The sequence below is a fragment of the Macaca nemestrina genome, chromosome 8 (genome assembly GCF_043159975.1).
Source record: "Macaca nemestrina isolate mMacNem1 chromosome 8, mMacNem.hap1, whole genome shotgun sequence".
Classification (NCBI taxonomy): Eukaryota; Metazoa; Chordata; class Mammalia; order Primates; family Cercopithecidae; genus Macaca; species Macaca nemestrina.
Genome location: NC_092132.1, coordinates 116,495,204 through 116,515,129, shown reverse-complemented (window position 1 = coordinate 116,515,129; position 19,926 = coordinate 116,495,204). Strand labels below are relative to the sequence as shown.

At 55.6% G+C, this 19,926-nt stretch overlaps 1 protein-coding gene across 1 annotated transcript in view; it reads left to right on the top strand.

Moving 5' to 3' along the window:
• Positions 1 to 843: 843 nt before the first annotated feature.
• LOC105476579 (adhesion G protein-coupled receptor A2) overlaps positions 844 to 19,926 on the top strand; it is a 46,882-nt gene continuing 27,799 nt past the window's right edge. Inside the window, exons 1-2 of the mRNA XM_011732668.3 lie at positions 844 to 1,496; positions 18,131 to 18,202. Of these exons, the coding sequence (XP_011730970.2) occupies positions 1,231 to 1,496; positions 18,131 to 18,202 (338 nt within the window). The 5' untranslated portion in view covers positions 844 to 1,230. The remainder of the gene's footprint in view (positions 1,497 to 18,130; positions 18,203 to 19,926) is intronic.

Below are 19,926 nucleotides of genomic sequence, written 5' to 3'. Positions count from 1 at the left end.
AGCCCCATTTCAACCCCAGAGATCAGCTACCCCAGCAAGCTAGGGGCTGTGTCCAAGGTCAGAAAGTAATAAGAGGCAGAGCCCAGTCTGGAGTAGGGGTCTCCAGACTCACTGCTCAGGGCTCTTTCCACACCCTGCTGCAAAGCCTGCTCATCTACTTTTCCCTTGTTCCCACTCACTGTCCCTGAAACACACACACACACACACACACACACACACACACACACACAGAGCGTTGTGGAAAATGTAAGAGGCCCAGTCTAGCCTTGTCTGCCTTGGCCTTTGACCTCTCCTTGGCCGAATGACATGCACACCCCGCTGAGCGAGGTCACCGCAGCGGAGGAGGGTCTGCTGCCTCCTCGTCTCGGCTGCCATCCTCCTGCGGCGGCCTCCACCGGAGCTGGAGGGAGAGTGAGAGCCGACTTCCAGACTGATCATCGTGTCAGGGGCCAAGGGAAACCTCAGAGCCGTCCACCAAGTTCATTCCAAAACAGGGCGACCTAGACATCTCTGTCCAAGCCCGCGGGTCCAGGAGGGCCCCAGCAGCCTGGAGGTGCAAGCTGCACCAGCACGGGCGAGGGAAATTTTGTGGAAGGTGGTGGTGGTCGGCTCAGAGGTCTGAGATGGGTTGCGGAAAGGAAGGGTCCTGGCCCAGGGGACGGGGACGATCGGGAAAAGAGTGTTGGTGCAGGGCGGGCGCGGAGATGCAGGGTCCTCGAGCCAGCTGGCTCGCCCCCACTCGGCTGAGGGCCTCGGGCGGCGCGTCGGGCGGCGCTAGGGCCCCGCGGAAGGCCCGGGCGGGCGGGGACCGGCGGCGGGAGCTGCGCGGCGCGGAGCTGCCTCCATCCATGGCACGGAGCGGCGGCGGTGGCGGCAGCAGGAGCCCGGCGCGATCCGCTAGGTCCCAGCCCAGCGCCCAGCGAGCAGGCGACGCGGAGGGGCCGGGCCTCCACTGGCCCGAGGGCCGGGTGCTGAGACTCTGGTCGCGCCGCCGGGGGCTGCCCGCGCTGAGCTGACAGCCGCGCCCGCGTCCTCCCCGCCGGGGCGCTCGCCGGACATGCCCCCGGGACGCGGCGGCGGGGACCCCGGGGCTCGCCTCCGCCCAGGGCCCCCCTCCACGCCCTCGGGCGCCCCGGGCCCCCGCTGAGCACTCCTCCCGCACGCCTGGGTTCCTCCGGCCGGAGCGCAGCCCGGCCCCAGCGCTGTGGGTCCCCGCGGGGCGATGGGTTGATGGGCGCCAGGGAACGCAGGATGCGGGGGGCGCCCGCGCGCCTGCTGCTGCCGCTGCTGCTGTGGCTTCTGCTGCTCCTGGCGCCCGAGGCTCGGGGCTCGCCCGGCTGCCCGCTACCCATCCGCAGCTGCAAGTGTTCGGGGGAGCGGCCCAAGGGGCTGAGCGGTGGCGTCCCTGGCCCGGCTCGCCGGAGGGTGGTGTGCGGCAGCGGAGACCTCCCGGAGCCTCCTGAGCCCGGCCTTCTGCCTAATGGCACCGTTACCCTGTGAGTACCCTACCAGGCCAGCTCCGCCGGATCTGGGACTGGGCACGAAGGGAAGCGAGACGGGAGGGGTGGGAGCAGGGGGAAGGGGGCTATCCCCCCACTTCAGAGATTCCTGGACAGGCCTGAGTCCAGGCGCCCACAGGGGAAGATTGGAGGAGCAGGAGAGAGACTGGGGCTCCAGGAGCGCGGAGGCGGGAAGGGGCTGCGGGGGTCAGGCGCACCCCAGAGAAAGGCACCGCAGGCGCCCACTCACCTGCCCAGGTGAAGTGGAGCGCACGCCTGCAGGGCACCCACGCCCCAGATTTCCAGCCTGGACTATGGTTGCGGACTCTGGGGGACCTGAGAAGGGTGAGAGCGGGGAATGCTCAGGAAAGATCGACGCCAGTGGCCCAGGAGGGGGCTGTGGTCCTAACCACTGCGGACGCGTCCCGGACCGGGCTGGAGGAGTCTCCGGATTTACCTGGCTGGCCTTGTCCCTCAATTGGGGTCATCCCATCCATACCCCCTGGCCTGCCAGCGCCGCTTCCAGTCCGTCTCCTTAGGGCAAGGGGAGGCTGGGCTCGGAAAAGTCGGCCCTTGGAATGCGGGCGCTTCTGGGCTGCAGGAGACCCTGGCGTCCCTATCCCTCTAGAGGCCCCTCTCCCGCGGCGCAGTTTGTGCAGTGAGCTCTGTGCTGGGTCCCGCGTCCTTGCCTCTCCTTTGCCTCCCCTGGAAGTAACTCGAGCTTTGGCTGTTTCTCCACTGACTTCGCGCAGATTGCGAATAAAGAAACATGGCTGGGGAAGCGGGGTTCCCTCACCGCAGCTCACCCCGGCCTCCTTTGGCGACTTCCCTCTCAGTCAGGGCCTCAGTACGCCCTTGCTTTGCTGGCAGCGAGCGCGGCAGCGCCGCAACCCGACCCCAAGCCTCCTACAGGGGGTCGAAAGTCCCAGCAGCCGCGCGAGCATTGGCGACCCCTCCCCACCGCAGAGATTTCCTGCGCCGACCACGTGCTCGCAGCTCCACGCACGCCGTGGACTCGAGGGTCGGGCCCCCGCGACCGCTGCTTCCTTTCCTGTCCCAAATCCAGCCTAAGAGCCGCTTCCCTTTCCCTGTCCTCCTGACCCCAGTGGCAACCGTTTCTCCACCGCCCCTTGCCCGGAGTCGGGGCTGGCCCAGTCTTTTCGATTGTGTCCAGAACAATACAGTAACGCCTCTGGTTGGGTGAGTTCAGAGGCTGCCCGCTTCCTGACAGGACACAACTGGTCAGCCTCTGACGCTGGCCGCCCGGCCGGCATTTTCCCCGGCCCGGGTGTGTGTGTATGTGCATGTGTAAGCCTTGGGGCTGGAGGCGGTGTGTCTGCTGGCTGCTGCCTCCCTGCTGCTCAGGGCTAAGGCCGTGGCCAGGGAAGGCACCTGTGGCTGTTCAGGGCAGCTCTCTCTGAGTGTCCGCTGGGGTTTGAGGGTCCAGGCAGGCCTGGGCATTCCCCAGCTCACTTAGTTCTGGAGGAGAAAAATGCTTGCTCTGCGGAATAGTCGGTAGCATCTGCATGAGTCTCAGCTGCATAATAATCAGAGCTGAGAGCTGTGTGTGCTCTTGTGTCTACTCATGCACATATGTGGGATGTGTGTTCTCTGCGTGTCTCTGTGTCAGGGTTAGGGAATCCTAACATATCAAAGGCAGAAAGAAGTGGGGGAGGCAGTGGATAGAAAGGCAGTTTTGCAGTACATCTTAGAATGATCAGGCCATGGTTAATTCCTATTCGCACCACTCCACGGAGAAAGTTGGGCCAACTCTTGGTAAGAATACATTAGAATCGGGTGGCAGCAAAGGTGACCCCTAGCTCACCCTCCCATCCCGAATCCTCTCAGGCCACTGACCCATCAGGCTTGGGATGGGATACCCTTTAAGGAGCAGCCCCCGAGCCTGGCTCTGGATGTCCCCACAGGAACACAGACAGGGCAGGCCAGGAATGCCCTGGAGAGCCCATGGGTCCTTCAGCCTGGAGGGTAATGGAATCCCCAGCCACAGACTTACTGCTTAGCTCTCCTGCCAGACTCTGCATAATCCTCATCCTCATGGCACCCCCTAATCCCCACCAGCTGGCTTCAGAAGGAAAAAGAACCCAGGCTCTCCTTCGGCAGAAGCTGGGCAAGGGTTCCTTCCTCTGAGGCTCAGTCTCTCCAGCACCCCCACACCCACCCCAGGATACATCCTGAGGGAAGGAGCAGGAGAAGGTGTGTGTAGGGGCTGAAAGGGGATGATCTGTCTCCTCCCCATGGAGAAGGGTTACAGCCAACAGCCCTCTAACAACAACAAAAACCCCAGGTTAACAAGAGAAAAGCGTAACTCACGTATTACTGTTATGCACACACGTGTGCACGGGAGTCAGTAAGGCTGAAATGCTCTCTCCACAGGGGAGAGACGTATGGACCGGGAGGTGGGAGGTGGCTGGCAGGTGATGGGACTCCAGAGAAGGTGAGCTGCACAGAAGCAAAGGTGGTTTCATTATGCGGATTTATGCGGATCACGCCTCTCGGGTGATCTCTCAGAGCTTTCTGAGTAGATGAGAAATCTGTTTGGGTGCCATGATGACTCCCAGACTCTTCTCCTGCTCTTTCTTGGTTATTTGCTGAGATCTCTAGGGAGGAGGTATTAAGACCATTGCCTTTCTTTCAGGGAGACGTTTTACTCCATCAGGTAAGGGAATTCCAGGGAGAGTGCCCCGTCCCTGCGCTGGGGGAACAGGGGACAAGATAAATTAGCAGGATCTTGGTTCTGAGCTCCAAGTTCTGAGGCCCCTAAAGTCTCTCGGTGTGTCAGAGTGCCTGGTCTTTGGGGTATCACCCTCTGAGCCCCTGCGTCTGGGAAGGAGGGGGCTGCCGCTTCTTTTGCCAAGCAGCAAAGCCAGACGACAAGAGCTGAGAGCCGCCGCACGCAAATGGCCAGACTCACTTCCAAACTCCTCCTTCGTGCTTCGTGTATTTTTTTTTTCTGCCATGAACATTTTCCTTTTCACCTTTTAGCTTGTCACCTGGTGCAAATAAAACTGGAGCCATTCATTTTTGCATTTTGGCTTTATCCTCCCTCCCCATCTCCCCAACATTCCCATGGAAGACCCTTTTTTTCCTCCAAGATGGGGCCCTGGGGCACTCAGGATTGATCCTTGGGGAGCCCGAGTGCTGGGGACTGTTCAGGCATGAAGGCGGGGTCCCTGTCTGCGGAGAGCCTCCTCCTGCGCTCTGAGAAAGCCTTCCTGCAGTCAGAGGCGACCCCATTCACAGTCCTGTTTACCGCATGGAAAGCCCTCCCGCCACCTCCACCCATTATCTCAACTCTGCCTTCTGTTTTTGCATCCTCCCTCTCCCCCATCCTTTGCATTTTTTTCTCTAGTGGATTTTCATTCGCAGTTTTCCAGGAAAGCTGAGCTCTTGGCTTCCTTCCTGATCCCTCTGTCCCACCCCACCCCCCCACCAGGCTCCCGGCCCAGTCTGCAGGGCAGCTGTGGGCACCCATGCTTCTGAACAGAGAGCAGAAGCCTTTGTGGGCCTCCCCGAGGGAAAAGGTCCCACAGGGGGCGGCTTATGACAGGGAGAACCTGGGTGTGGGAGGAAGGTGCAGACCACTGTGAGCCCCACTATTACTCGGCAGCAGCTGAAGGCTGAGGTTCTCAGCTCTGGGAGTGAGTGAGGGGGAAGGGGGATGAGGATCAGGAATTCCAGTAAAGGACTGTTTGTAGATAACTCCAGAAGGAAATCTATAAAGACCTCCTAGGACATCTGAGCAGGCACTCCGAGGATACCAGCCAGTGTCATAAATTCCCAGACAGCCTGGGCTCCAAAGGATCTTAGCGATAAGGAAGTCCAGTCCCACATCTTACAGCTGAGCAAACTGAGGCCAGGAGAGGAAGGGTGCCTCGCTGACAGTCACACAGCCAGCCTGGGGCTGGCGCCAGGATGGACACTGCATTCCTGCCAGGTGAGGGCCTCGCTGCTCACCTGGCTGGACTTGGGACCCATTAGACACAAAAGATGCTTTAAAAAACCCGGTTCCTTCCCAGCAGGATCTGAGCCCTTTTGACCTGAGAACATTCCAGGCTGGGCAAGGAGAGGTCACTTTGAATTTCTCCAGAATAGGCAAACCCTCAACCTGCTCGGCCTACCATTCTGGAAGGCGGGAGTGCCCACCACGCAGGCTGCCCACCTAGGGAAGAGGCTGTCTGCCGCAGGTGTGCCCAGCACGGGCTGGGTTCTTCTGCTGGGAGTTCAGTGGTCTTGGTGGGAGAAGTTGAGAAAGATGGGCCTCAGGGAAGTAGTTCTTGAGCACAGGTCTCCCTCTGGACCTCCAGCTGCTGGCTGGGGCTCCCTTCAGGGCCCCTTGTTACAGCCACCGGGATCCAGTTAGGGGTATTTGAGCAAAGCGTGCCAAGCGTTGTGCACATGGCCCGAGGGCAGGACAAGGATGCTGGTGGAGGGGCAGGCCCAGGCCGGCGCCCCCACCCCCTTCTCTTCCACCAGCTTTCCCCCATATGGTTCTCATAAGGTCTGGGCGCAGAGACAGCAGCCAGAGGAAGTGGCTGTGTACAGAGAGCTTTTGTGAGAGAAGAGGGGGAGGGGGAAAGAGCGAAGAAAAAGAAGGAAAGAAGAGAGGGAAGAGGCCAGAGACAGAGAAGGCAACGGCAAGCCCGGAGACTCCAGCACCCACTCCCCTCCCGACCGAGGGGTGCAGGTCTCAGCTGCGGCACCCCCACCTGGGCTCTGGGACCTTGCCTTCTCAAAGGGAGGGGCCCAGCAGAAACCTCAGGCTCTCCTGGACTCTTCCCCACCACCCACTGGAGAAGCTGGAGGTCGCTAGCTCAGGATCCAGGGATTCCACGCATCTGTCCTCTGGGGCCTGGAAGCCGCTCCCCTGAGGGCTCCCACTGCTGCAGAATGTTAGAGTCAGGGTCCCATCCTAGGGAGAACCCTGGGCAGAGCTCAGAGCGCTCTGGGGCTCACTGGTTGAATGAAAGACACTGCAGAGGCCATCATGCTGGCTCCTAAGGGGGCACTTGTGACTCCGCCCCCAGTGGGTCCAAGACCCCGAATGTGTTATTTGGCCAGAGTTACTCCTGCATGTGCATGAACCCAGCCACCCCTGAAGCCAGCGAAGTCCCCTCCTGCTGGCTACCACGGCTCTCCTCTCTGTGATTAGGGCGGGGGGGGGGATTGGCAACCCCTCGTCCTGGGGGGGAGTCTGAGAATTTCCCCCAAAGGCACAGCAAACCAATGTAATTTGAACCTGACCATAAATTGACCCTTCAATGCGGGGTCATGTTTTTAGAGAAAGAGTGTTTCTAAGTTTATCCCACATGGGAGTCATTGAGAGAAGAACCCTTTCCTGATGGAGAGTAAGTTCCAGCCACCTCTGAGTTGATCACTGTCCTTCCACTCCATGGAGGCACAGGCTGCTCCCCTCAGCAAAGCCCAGAGAGGGGAGGAGAGTTCCCGGACGCCACACAGGCTGGACCCAGACACCGCTAGCTTCCCTATCACCCCAGAGGTAGAGGCTGCCCCAGCCTCCCTGGCAGCAGCCAGAGAGCAAGGGTGGGGAGAGGAGGGAAATGGCCCCGGACTGGGGGACCAGAAGGAAGATCCGGTAACCGCTGGGAAGGGCTGCTCAGAGGGGCTGTTTATTTTCATTCCCCCAGCCCAGCCGCTCTGTTCTATTTACAGCTCAGACACTGACAGGACGAAGCTGCCTCCTCCCCTTCCTCCCTCCTCCGGGGGCCCCCATCCTTCCCAAACTCCAGAACATTCCTTTGCTTTCAGGACTGGGTAATGGGGGGAGGGGGTAGAGAAGCTGTGGAGTGTAGGTCACTCCAGCAGCCTCCCAGGAGAGTTCCCAGCTCTCCCACCCCTTTCCTGGGAGCCAGGGAGGTGTGCAGGATGGATGGGGCCAGGTGAGGCGCAGGAGCCCCATCCGTCACAGAGGAGCAGGCAATGGACAGAGTGGGAGAGTGAGTCCTGGGGAGGGAGTTCCAGCCTCAACAGAGGGGCCAGACATCTCCCAGCTGGGAAGGGAAGAGAAAGTCTCAGGGCCCCCTCTACCACCTCTGCTCCTCCCTCTCCTCCTCTCTTCCCCTGCCAGGGCTCCTAGCCTTGTGGGGAATTGTGTATCGAGGCAGAAACTATGACTTCAGGCTTCGGGAGACTCAGCGTCCAGGATGGGAAAGGCCATCAAAGATAAGGTGTGGGGTCTCCAGTCTGCCCCCAGGGAGGGGCCAACCTGCCCACGGTGAGACACACACACGCTGCTCTTAGCCAGGCAGCTCTAACTAGACCCCAGGGCTCCTGCCTCCCATCCCCTCTGCTGTTAGTCTGTGCAGGTGGGAACCCAGAGACGATGCCACCAAGGGCAGCTGCATCGACAGGAGAAAGGGAGAGGAAGCAGGACAGAGAGATCTGGGGACTCTGAAGCTTCTCAGACCTCTTGAAAGCTTCACCACCCTCAGTCTCAAACAGTGACACTGCCCCAGGCAGCAGGGGCCCTGGAGGCCACACCTGCCCACTCTGCTGATGGCAAGGGTGTTTTCTGATGAAAATGCGGGCACGTGGGACTGGGAGTTTAAGGGGCCTGACCCCAAAAATAGTACTTCCTGTCTTCACTTGAGGAGGGTTGCTGAGCTATAGAATAGGTTAGCAGATAGGAGATCAAAATACAAGTTTATTGTTGATAAAAGCTAGATTGGAAGACCTAGCTTAGAGGTTCAGCAGCAATGAGTTTAGTCAGAGCTGCCCACCCAGGGGACGTCTGAGTCCCACTCCCAGCCCCGCTGAGGGAGAGCCCCCACATTAAACAGCTCTGCAGGCAGGAAGGTCTGGCCTCTTTGCACACTCACCAATCAGAGGAGCCATCCCTGGAGATGGGACAGGGCAGATGCCGTAATCCGTTTTCCTCCACATGGATACATGAGCCAGGGAAAAGGGGCTCCCCCGATCCCATAATGGCCTAACAAGTACAAGCGTACTCACGGGGTCCCTGTCCAGAAGCACTGCATGGAGTATTTGAAATCAGTCTGACCCAGCAAATGTACAACCCATGGTCTCTAAAACGCCCTTCCAACTGTTTCCTCTTCCTCTCTGGCACCACCTTGGGTAGCTTCAGACAATGTGACCCCTATGGGTGTGGCGTCCCAGAAAGGCTGTACTGTGGAGTCAGGCTCACTCAGAGAAGGATGGATGCTATCTCCTAGGTGTTGGGGAGAGAGAGGGAATTGGAGATAGAAAAAAACTGCCATTTGGCTTGGGGAAACCCAGGGCTCAGCAGTGAACTCTGTTGACCAAACAGCCCCTCCATCCTGGAACTCTGCCCCTGTCACTCAGCCAATGCCTACAGTGTATCCTCGCCCCATGGGAGGAGGCAAAAGACCCAGGCTCTGCCCTTCTGTCCTTACAGTCTCCTGGAGACAGGTACCAGCTCACAATGCCAGACAGGATCAGGGCAGCAAATACAGCTTCTAGGGAGGAAAGGTCAAGGATGAGTATCTACTTAGGTAGAAAAGACTGATAACTTCAATCCTTTTGGGTTTGTTTGTATTTTAAAAGAGGTCTGCGCCATGTGTGTTGGCGCTTCCCTGTAATCCCAGCTACTCTGCAGGCTGACGCAGGAGGATCACTTGAGGCCAGGGGTTCAAAACCAGTCTGGGCAACATAGCGTGACTGGGGTTCAAAACCTGTCTGGGCACAGAGAGATCCGTGTCTAAATTTTCTTTTTTTTCTTTTTTCTTTTTTTGGCGGGGCGGGGTGGCTCACACCTGTAATCCCAACACTTTGGGAGGCCGAGGCGGGGTGGATCACGAGGTCAGGAGTTCAAGACCATCCTGGCTAACATGATGAAACCCCCATCTCTACTAAAAATACAAAAAATTAGCTGGGTCTGGTGGCACGCACCTGTAATCCCAGCTACTCGTGAGGCTGAGGAAGGTGGGTTGCTTGGACCTGGGAGGCGGAGGTTGCAGTGAGCCGAGATCGTGCTACTGCACTCCAGCCTGGGCAACAGAGAGAGACTCCATCTCAAAATAAATAAATAAAATAAAATAAATACATTTTTTTTGTTAGCCGGGCATGGTGGCATGCTAGCTGTTCCAGAGACTGAGGCAAGAGGAGTTCAAGACCAACCTGGGCAACACAGTGAGACCTCCATCACCACCCATCCCTCAAAGAGGTCTGCTTTCTTCACCTAGAAGCTTGGATCCCCGCTGGGGGGCTTTTAGGTTGTGCATGGAGGAAATGTTTAAGGTCAATTGGGGGTAATATCCCAGCCTGCACAAATCAGGGGGACACAACACACGTAGATGAACATTCCATCTTCCTGTTGGACACATCTCCCTCCACCTCCTATGAGTGGAAGTTTGTAGATATGCGATATATGATTTATGTTTGTAGGACTAGCCTTGTCACACAAGGCTGAGTGCACAGTGACTGTTAGGTAGCTCTGAGCAATGAATGGATGAATGAATGAATACATAAGTGTGGGTAATTACAGCAGACTACGTTCCTTGTGCTCAAGTCAGGATGCTGTAACCCCAAATCCCCATCAAGGCATACTGATTACCCCCAATAAATACCCACAGCCCATTTTCTTTTTCTTTTTTCTTTCTTTTTTTTGAGACAGAGTCGAGTCTCACTCTGTCACCCAGGCTGGAGTGCAGTGGCACAATATTGGCTCTCTGCAACCTCTACCTCCTGGGTTCAAGTGATTCTCCTGCCTCAGCCTCCCTAGTAGCTGGGACTACAGATGCCTATCACCTAGTCCGGCTAATTTTTGTATTTTTTAAAAGAGACGGGGTTTCACCATGTTGGCCAGGCTGGTCTCGAACTCCTGACCTCAAGTGATCCACCCGCCTCATCCCCCAAAGTGCTGGGATTACAGATGTGAGCCACTGTGCCTGGCACGTAGTCCATTTTCTTAGGCTTCTGCCTCCAGATTATGTCCCGAAGCCACAGATTCCCTTCCCATCCAAGCCCCAGTTTCTTGGTTCTCCTGCTCACCACAAAGTTGGGGTGCCCTTGTAGCAAGGGTAGGTTAGAGAAAGGAGACCAGACCTATGAGAGAAGGCAGGGTGGAGCAGGACTCACTGCAGGTCTGTTTTCTCTCATGGCTTGGGCTTCCAGCCCTGCCTGGACAACCCAGCTTCCAGGCTGGGTTCAGGGGCGGTCTTAGGACCCAACCCCCTAAAGCCCTTCCCTAGGCCTCCTTCTATTGCCAGTCAGTGTTCAAGGCTGACCGGACAGGCATCCAGCCCAGGGAAGGGTGGCAGGGAAGTGCAGGAGCGGGCAGGACACCTTACATGTCCTCACCAACATTTATATCTCTTGCAGTCAGGCTAAATGCATGTGAAGGCAGCCACGGAGGGACGAGAAGCCACAGGCCAGCCTTTCGCCTGAGGTTGTGTGTTGAAGCAGGGCCTGTGCACGGCGAGCATCCTCACTTTTGGAGGTCTTACTGTCGTATCAACCATACTAAAATGTACCCACATCCGTCATCGAACATAATAATTATTGCTAATGACATAGTATGACATTGGGTAATTATGTCATTAAGCATTTGTTAATTTCCGTCTTTGTGGCATCTATATTTTAGAGGCAATGCTTCTTTTTTAGGTTTTAGGCATCTCTTTGGGCCCTGGAAATGCTCAAAGGCACAGCGCCTGCAGGGGAGGCTGAGCGCTCTGATTTCGGTAGGGGTTCGAGCCCCAGGGCTTTTTGGCATCAGCAAGCGGACCGCCCCCTACCTGCTCTATGATGGTTTCCCTAAGACAGGGCCAAGCCGCCAGTGGGAGGTGTTGGAGACAGGGCCTCCCAGACTCTAGGAACCTCTAGGAACCTAGTGACGGCCTGAACTGATGGAGGCCCCAGGATCAGACTACCTAGGGAGTATGGATTCCCCAGGCACAGAGAGGAGCTCATTGGGTCTGAGTGGTTGGCAGGGGGCTGACACGCATGACTCTTCCTGCACATGTGAGAAACATTTAGTTCAGGCATGTGCTATGTGCCCACGTGACTCCTGCAGGGTCATCTTTGATGTCGGGGTGGTATCTGGTATGTTCCTGCGGCTGCCCAGAGCCCACAGAGCCTCTCTGTAGACGCCAGCCGCTAGCTCCCTTGGCCTCCAGCCTCATTAGTGGGAACTCGACTTGCTTCTCTCCCCCAAAATAGTACCCCAGCTGGGAGAGAGTTCTGGTATGGACTTGGTGTGCCCCCTCTCTCTGGCCAGATTTCAAACTCTGAAGTAGAGAACAGGAGACTCCAGGGACTGGCCCTCCTTCCTGTGAAAAGCTTGACATTAGGAGTGGGAGAAGGGCGTGGGAGGGAGGGAAGAAAGAAGCTGAAGATGCCTGGCCAGGCCAGCCAGGGCTCTGGGGCAGAGCTAGTGTGGTTGGGCAGGAAATCCACCTGGCTGGCTCCCGTGAGGTTTTAGGGCCAGAGGATGGAGCAGGTTGAGGAGGTGTCTGTCTTGGGGGGGTTGAAGAAGGCTGAGGCTGACCCTGTGTCTGTGCTGGATGGAGCTGTGGGTCCACGGCTCCCTCCTTCTCTGCCCAATTGCGGCCACTTTGCCTGCCTGCCTCCCAGGGGACAGCCTAGAGTGGTGGGAACATTTTTCTGCCCATTGGATGAAGCTCTGTGTGTGTGTGTGTGTGTGTGTGTGTGCATGCGCGTGCGCGCATGTTCATCCCTATCAGCAGTGCTGTAACGCCCAGCTTCCTACCTGCCCATAAAAATGCCAGACCCAGCCAGACACAGTGGTTCATCCCTATAATCCCAGCACTTTGGGAGGCTGAGGCAAGTAGATTTCTTGTGTTTAGAAGTTCAAGACTAGCCTGGGTAACATAGTGAGATCCCATCTCTAGAAAAACTTCTCTTTTTTTTTTTTTTTTTTTTGAGACAGAGTCTTGCTCTGCTGCCCAAACTGGAGTACAGTGGCATGATCTTGGCTCACTGCAACCTCCACCTCCTGGGTTCAAGCAATTCTCCTGCCTCAGCTTCCAGAGTAGCTGGGATTACAGGTGCGTGCCACCACACCTGGCTAAGTTTTGTTGTTAGTAGAGATGGGATTTTACCATGTTGGCTAGGCTGGTCTTGAACTCCTGGCCTCAAGTGATCCACCCACCTTGGCCTCCCAAACTGCTGCGATTATAGGCATTTAGCCACTGTACCCAGCCTCTACAAAAACATTTTTTTTTTAATTAGTTAGTCATGGTGGTGCATGCCTGTAGTCCTAGCTCCTGGGGAGGCCAAGGTGAGAGGATTGCTTGAGCTCAAGAGGTGGAGGCTGCAGTGATTTGTGATCATGCCACTGCATTCCAGCCTGGGAAACAGAGCAAGACTTGTCTCTCTTAAAAAACAAAACAAAACAAAAAAACCGTGCACTGTCTGTCTAAAACTGCCTTCCCTCCTCTCCCCAGATAGACCCACCACAAGGCACCCTGTGGAGAACAGAACCATCAAGCTCAATGTCAGTGGAGGCCCCTCTCTGGATAATCTAGGTCTAGAGTAAACTTCCTCAGACCTCTCCAGGTTAAGGCCAAAAGATCCAGTGCTGGATCTGAGGACTCAAATCACACAGTGATCTGCCTGAGGTCTTTTCAAGAGCTGGAAATTCGGCAAGAAGGGGGGCTCTTGGAGGAGAAGGATGAGAAAGGCCTTTGCCTGGTGCCTGCGTCTGCGAGTGGGTCAGAGGGTGGGGCATCAGGACCATGTTCTCTGCAGCAAGAAAATATCTCATTTCAAGACTTTCAGGGCTGCAGTTGGTGCTGGGCTAGCCAAACCGGAAGCGTGGGTTGCAGCTGCCCCCCACTCAACCCAGCCCTTGCCTCCCAGCACACACAGAGGCTGCCTCAGAGAGAGAAGGGTGGGGTGGAGGGAAGACAGAGAGAGAGAGACCCAACCTGCATGAAGTCTGGGCTCAGGGCGGCCTGGGGAAGGATGGGAGCCGGTCCCAGAGTTAAGATATTCAGGGCCAGAGGCTCTTCCTTGCTCTCCTCTGGGGCAGGTCCCGATCTGTCGATCTGTCGTTGTGCTTCCGCCCTGCAGTCGGACACGAGTGCACTTGGCCCGCAGCTGGTCTGAATTGAGATGTGTTGGCAGAGAATAGAGTAGTAGGACATTCCAGAGTCCTGAGACTTTCTACCAAAATCAAAACGAAAGTATCTCATTAATAATTTTATATTGATTATATATTGAAATGAAAATACAAAAATTAGCTGGGCGTGGTGGAGTGCACCTGTAGTCCCAGCTACTTGGGAGGTGGCGGCAGGAGAATCGCTTGAACCCAGGAGGAGGAGGTTGTAGTGAGCTGAGAGCGCACCACTGCACTCCAGCCTGGCGACAGAGCAAGACTCTCTAAAAAGAAAGAAAGAGAGAAAGGAAGAGAGAAAGAGAGAAAGAGAGAAAAGAAAGGAAGGAAAGGAAGGAAAGAAAGGAAGAAAGAAAGAAAGAAAGAAAGAAAGAGAGAGAGAGAGAGAGAGAGAGAGAGAGAGAGAGAGAGAGAGAAAGAAAGAAAGAAAGAAAGAAAGAAAGAAAGAAAGAAAGAAAGAAAGAAAGAAAGAAAGAAAGAAAGAACGAACGAACGAACTCAGGCTGGAGTGCAGTGGTGTAATCACAGCTCACTGCAGCCTCAAACTCCTGGGTTTAAGCGATCCTCTTTCCTCATCTTCCCAAGTAGCTAGGACTACAGGCAGGCCACCACGTCTGACTACTTTTTAAAACATTTTTTATAGAGATAGGGTCTTGCTATGTTGCCCAGACTGGTCTTGAACCCCTGGCTTCAAGCAATTCTCCTGCCTCAGCCTTTCAAAGCACTGGGATTACAAGCATGAGCCACTGCACCAGGCCTAAATAACATATATTCTCAAAATGAACTTTTAGGCCGGACTCAGTGGCTCATGCCTGTAATACCAGCACTTTGGGAGGCCAAGGTGGGTGGATCACAAGGTCAGGAGATCGAGACCATCCTGGCTAACACGGTGAAACCCCATCTCTACTAAAAAACACAAAAAAATTAGCCGGGTGTGGTGGCGGGCATCTGTAGTCCCAGCTACTCAAGAGGCTGAGGGAGGAGAATGGCGTGAACCTGGGAGGCGGAGCTTGCAGTGAGCTGAGATCATGCCACTGCGCTCCAGCCTGGGCGACAGAGCAAGACTCCGTCTCAAAAAAAAAACAAAACAAAAAAACTTTCATACTGTGTGTGTGTGTGTTTTTGTTTGTTTTGTTGTTATTGTTGTTGTTGTTTGAGACGGAATTTCACTCTCGTCACCCAGGCTAGAGTGCAATAGCGCGTTCTTGGCTCACTGCAACCTCCGCCTCTTGGGTTCGATAGATTCTCCTGCCTCAGACTCCCAAGTAGCTGGGATTACAGGCATGTGCCACCACACTCGACTAAGTTTTTTGTATTTTTAATACAGATGGGGTTTCACCATGTTGGCCAGGCTGGTCTTGAACTCCTGACCTCAGGTGATCTGCCTGCCTCAGCCTCCCAAAGTGCTGGGATTACAGATGTAAGCCATTGCGCCCAGCCAACTTTTTTTTTTTTTTTTTTTGCAACAGAGTTTCGCTCTTGTTGCCCAGGCTGGAGTGCAATGGTGCAATCTCGGCTCATTGCAACCTCCGCCTCCCAGATTCAAGTGATTCTCCTGCCTCAGCCTACCGAGTAGCTGGGATTACAGGCATGCGCCACCACGCCCAGCTAATTTTGTATTTTTAGTAGAGACGGGGTTTCGCCATGTTGGCCAGGCTGGTCTCAAACTCCTGACCTCAGGTGATCTGCCCACCTCAGCCTCCCAGAGTGCTGGGATTATAGCCGTGAGTCCACTGCACCGTCCAACTTTTAAACTTTTTAAATGTGGCTACTAGAAAATTTAAAATGGGCCGGGCGCAGTGGCTCATACCTGTAATTCCAGCACTCTGGGAGGCCAAGGCAGGCGGATCACCTGAGGTCAGGAGTTCGAGACCAGCCTGGCCAACATGGTGAAACCCTGTTTCTACTAAAAATACAAAAATTAGCCAGGCATGGTGATGGGCACCTGTAATCCCAGCTACTCTCGAGGCTGAGGCAGGAGAATCACTTGAACCCAGGAGGCGGAGATTGCAGTGAGCCGAGATCGCGCCATTGCACTCCAGTCTGGGCCACAGAGCGAGACTGTGTTTCAGAAAAAAAAAAGAAAAAGAAAAAAGAAAACTGAAAATGACATGCACTTGCAATAGTTTGTTGTTGTTGTTGTTGTTGTCAGCTCTCTGTTAAAGAATCTGGGGTATTTGAAGTGGGTTAAAGGCTAAAGAGTTGGGAAAATGTGAGGAACCACCCCCACCAACACCACCTCTGTCCCAGGCTGGGCAGAGCTCTCAAATTGAGATCTCAGGTTTTAATATTGAGGATTGGGAGTTGCAGAATTTTTATTTTATTTTATTTTTTTTGAGACTGGGTCTCACTCTGTTGTCCAGGCTGTAGTGCAATGGTGCCATCATAGCTCACTGCAGCCTCGAACTCCTGGGCTCAAGCGATACAATCCTCCTCCCTTAGGCTCCTGAGTAGCTGGGACTATAGGTACCATGCCACCAGGCCCAACTAATTTTTTTTATTTTTATTTATTTATTTATTTTGTAGAGACAGAGTTTCACTATGTTGCGCAGGCTGGTCTTGAACTCCTGGCCTCAAGTGATCTGCCCATCTCAGCCTCCCAAAGTGCTGGGTTACAGATATGAGCCACTGCACCCAGCCCCTTGTCCAACATTTAATGTAAACTCTAGGGTATAGGAAGGGCATGAACTGGGGGTGGAGTGAGGCAGGCTTTGACTTTAAAGTCAGAGCCTGTTACCTGCCAGGCATGATGGCTCACACCTGTAGTCCCAGCTACTCAGGCAGAGGCAGGAAGATCCCTTGAGCCCAGGAGTGAGGCTGCAGTGAGCTCTAACTGTGCCACTGCACTCTAGCCTGGGTGACAGAGCAAGACCGCGTCTCTAAAAAAGTTTTTTTTAAATTTTTTAAAGAGCCTGTCACCGCTCAGAGGCCACCCCAGCCCCACCAGCGCCTGATGAGATCTTTAAAGGCCTCTTAGAGGCCCTAAGAATGGTCAAGATTATGATTACCACGAACACCCCATGTATGAAGTGAAAATAAAACTATCCTAACCCGTAAAATGAGAATAATAAATACAATAATAAAATGAGTTAGTAGAAGGTCTAATATCCCATATAATGAATACTGTGATGTACTTTTTGACATATCAACATTGTGCGTGTGTGTGTGTGTTTGTGTGTGTGTAAGCATTTTGGAAACCCCGCCAACCTACCCCGCTACCTATCACTTCCCACCAGGAAATGTCACCATTGGAGGGACCGTTAGGCAGGCACTGGATGGGTGGGAGGGATCTATGGAGTGGGGAGAAGGAAGGAAGGAGATGAGGTCTCCACCCCTCCCATGGCCCTAGAAAGCCCCTTCCACACTTTTCCATGCTTCCCTCCATCCTGGCCACTGTCTTCTCCACAAGCCAATGGAAGATGGAGCAGTTGGAATGTCAGCCATCAGGGGTCTCCCCACTGCCCCTGATCTGTTCACCCACCACTTCTAGGAAGCTTCGAGGCTCATCTCTTTGCCAGCTCCTCTTGGGGCTTGTTCCTTCCCACTTCCCTCTCCCTTCCAGTCCAGCTTGGAGGCTGCTCGCTCAAGGAAAGGCCCAGGGCCTGCACCTCCGGCCTTCCCAGGTCAGTTCTCTACCCTTAAGACCAAAGAAGGGAGACCCTTTGCCTCAGCCCAGGGCAGGCAAGAGTTTGGGCGGAGAGGCTCATTAAAGCTTTCTAATAAGCAATTAACTGGGGGATGAGCCCTTTGGCTGGGCTGGATCTCCCTCCTCCCAGCAGGGAGCTTGGCAGAGAAAGGCTGAGTGGGTGGGCGGAGATGAGACATTCGGTCTCTCTCAGTCGCTTGGGGCCCCTTTCCTCCTCCCCTAAATACAAACGAATAAATAAATGGAACCCGGAGGGCACAGTGACTGAGGCTGAGGCCTGGCTTCCCCTACACTCGGGGCTCCATCAGCTTTCTGCCAAGGCTTCAGAAGGATTGGGAGGCCAGGGTGCGGCCATTGTGCACGCAGGCCCTTTGAGATGGGGGCCTGTGAGGTCCTCAGCTCACAGGTAAGAGTGCGCAAAGCTCTGAGGAAGGGCAGCTCCCGCCTGCCTCCAGACCTGCTGGGCATCCTGGCCCCGTTCAAGCCATTCTCCCCACCACTCTTCTTGGGATGTTGGGTGAAGGGCTTGAGCAAAGATGAAACTGTGAAGGGCATGACGGGGCACTGAGGGTCAACCCTGTGGTTCCAGAATGGAAACGGGGCATCACAGCATCACCTCCACCTGCTCAGCCCACCTCCCACTTGCACACAGAGCCCCACGTCGGAGCCCGGCTTGGGGGAGACTCAGGGCAGAAAGGTCTGACTTGGGGCTAGGTGGACCGTTGGCCGGCTTCTCCCTATAATCTCCGGGAGTAGAGGGTGGGGCTGCTGCCTCGCACAACTCCAGGGGGCGCCGTTGACACAGATGCAGGCTGGCCCCACCAGTGGTGAAAGCGGATGCCCAGCACGTAACAGCACCTTCTCCTGTCTGTGTTCTCTCTGCCCCTTCAGGCTCTTAAGCAACAACAAGATCACGGGGCTCCGCAATGGCTCCTTCTTGGGACTGTCGCTGCTGGAGAAGCTGTAAGTGCTGGGGAAGGTGGGGCGGAGGAGCGGGCTGGCCATGACGGCAAGGGGTCACCCCGGGGAGGAGGAGGAATGCTGGTCACTGAGTGACTTTAGAACCTGCCGGCCGAGCAGGGCCGGGAGTTCGACCCAATGGGACCCTGCCCAGGGCTTGGCCAACAAGGAGAAGCCAGAGAAGCTGGTATGGAACGAGAGGCCAGCTCCTCGGCCCGACAGGGCGAGAGAAGAGGGGAGGGGCTCTGAGAAGCTCATTAACGCTCTTTAATGAGCAATAAGCTGTGAGGGCCGAGCCCTCAGCTGGCCTCCCCCTCCCAGCTGGGGGCCCAGCATAAAAGGGCTGAAGGCGGCTTAAAGCGACTGACTGCGGCCCTTTTCCGCCTTTCCTACAAACAAATCAACAAACAAAGCCCCAAGGGGGCTGAGGGTGGGGAAGGCTGATCGTTTCCAAGCCTCTCCCCGACTCCAGCCCACCCAACCCTGGTTCAGAGCCACCTGGGCAGCTGCAGCCTTCAGGCTGGCCTTGGCCCTGGGGCTGCCAGGGCCCTGCTAGCCGGCTGGAACCTCATTCCCAGAGCTGGGGCCCTTGTGTCTGGTGGGGCCAGAGTGGGGAAGAGGGTTATCAAGGAGGAGCTGGTGGCTGTGAGTTGTTAGGGAAATAGGGGGACACAGAAGGCCTGCCCTCTCCGCATGGGGAGCTGGTGGAGAGGTAGGGTAAGCTCTGGGTGAGAGACCTCACTCAGCCACTCGGGCTAGTCACTGAAGCTGCCAGACTCGAGAATGGAACCACCCTCTGTCTAAGTTCCCTGCTCCGTTGGTACACTCCAGGGACCACAGCCTGGACCACAGCTCTGGGTCCTTGCCCCTCCAAAGAGGAAGCCTGGGCCTCCCACCTTTCCTAGAGCCTGACTCTTGCTTTCTCTCTCACGGCCCCATCCCCTCTCCCATCTCTGCTCCCATCCTGCTAGGCTTTCCTAGTTTCTCCGACAGGGAGGGCCCTTGGCCCCTCTAGCACCATTTTGCCCAAAAGCTTTGGGTCAGTGCAGTGGGAGACACAAAAGAGTGAGGTGTGACACCTACTCAAAAAGAGCCCAGGCGATTGCAGTCCAGGGGAGACCACAAACAATGCTATGTATATTAGAATTAAGTATATTGGGGGCTGGGCGTGGTGGTTCTGTAAATCCCAGCACTTTTGGGAGGCCGAGGCTGGAGGACAGCTTGAGCCCAGGGGTTCAAGACTACAGTAGGAGTGGGGTTGAGCTATGATTGTGCCACTGCACTCCAGCCTGGGTAACAGAGTAAGGCCCTGTCTCTTAAAAACACACACACTCAGGCCAGGCGCAGTGGCTCACACCTGTAATCCCAGCACTTTGGGAGGCCGAGGTGGGTGGATCATTTGAGGCCAGGAGTTCGAGACCAGCCTGGCCAACATGGTGAAACCCCGCCTCTACTAAAAATACAAAAACTAGCTGGGCATGGTGCTGCATGCCTATAATCCCAGCTACTCGGAGGGCTGAGGCACCAGAATCTCTTGAACCTGGGAAGCCAAGGTTGCAGTAAGCTGAGATTGCACCACTGCACTCCAGCCTGGGTGACACAGCGAGACTCCATCTCAAACACACACACACACACACACACACACACACACACACACACATACACGGCCGGGCACGGTGGCTCATACCCGTAATCCCAGTACTTTGGGAGGCCGAAGTGGGCGGATC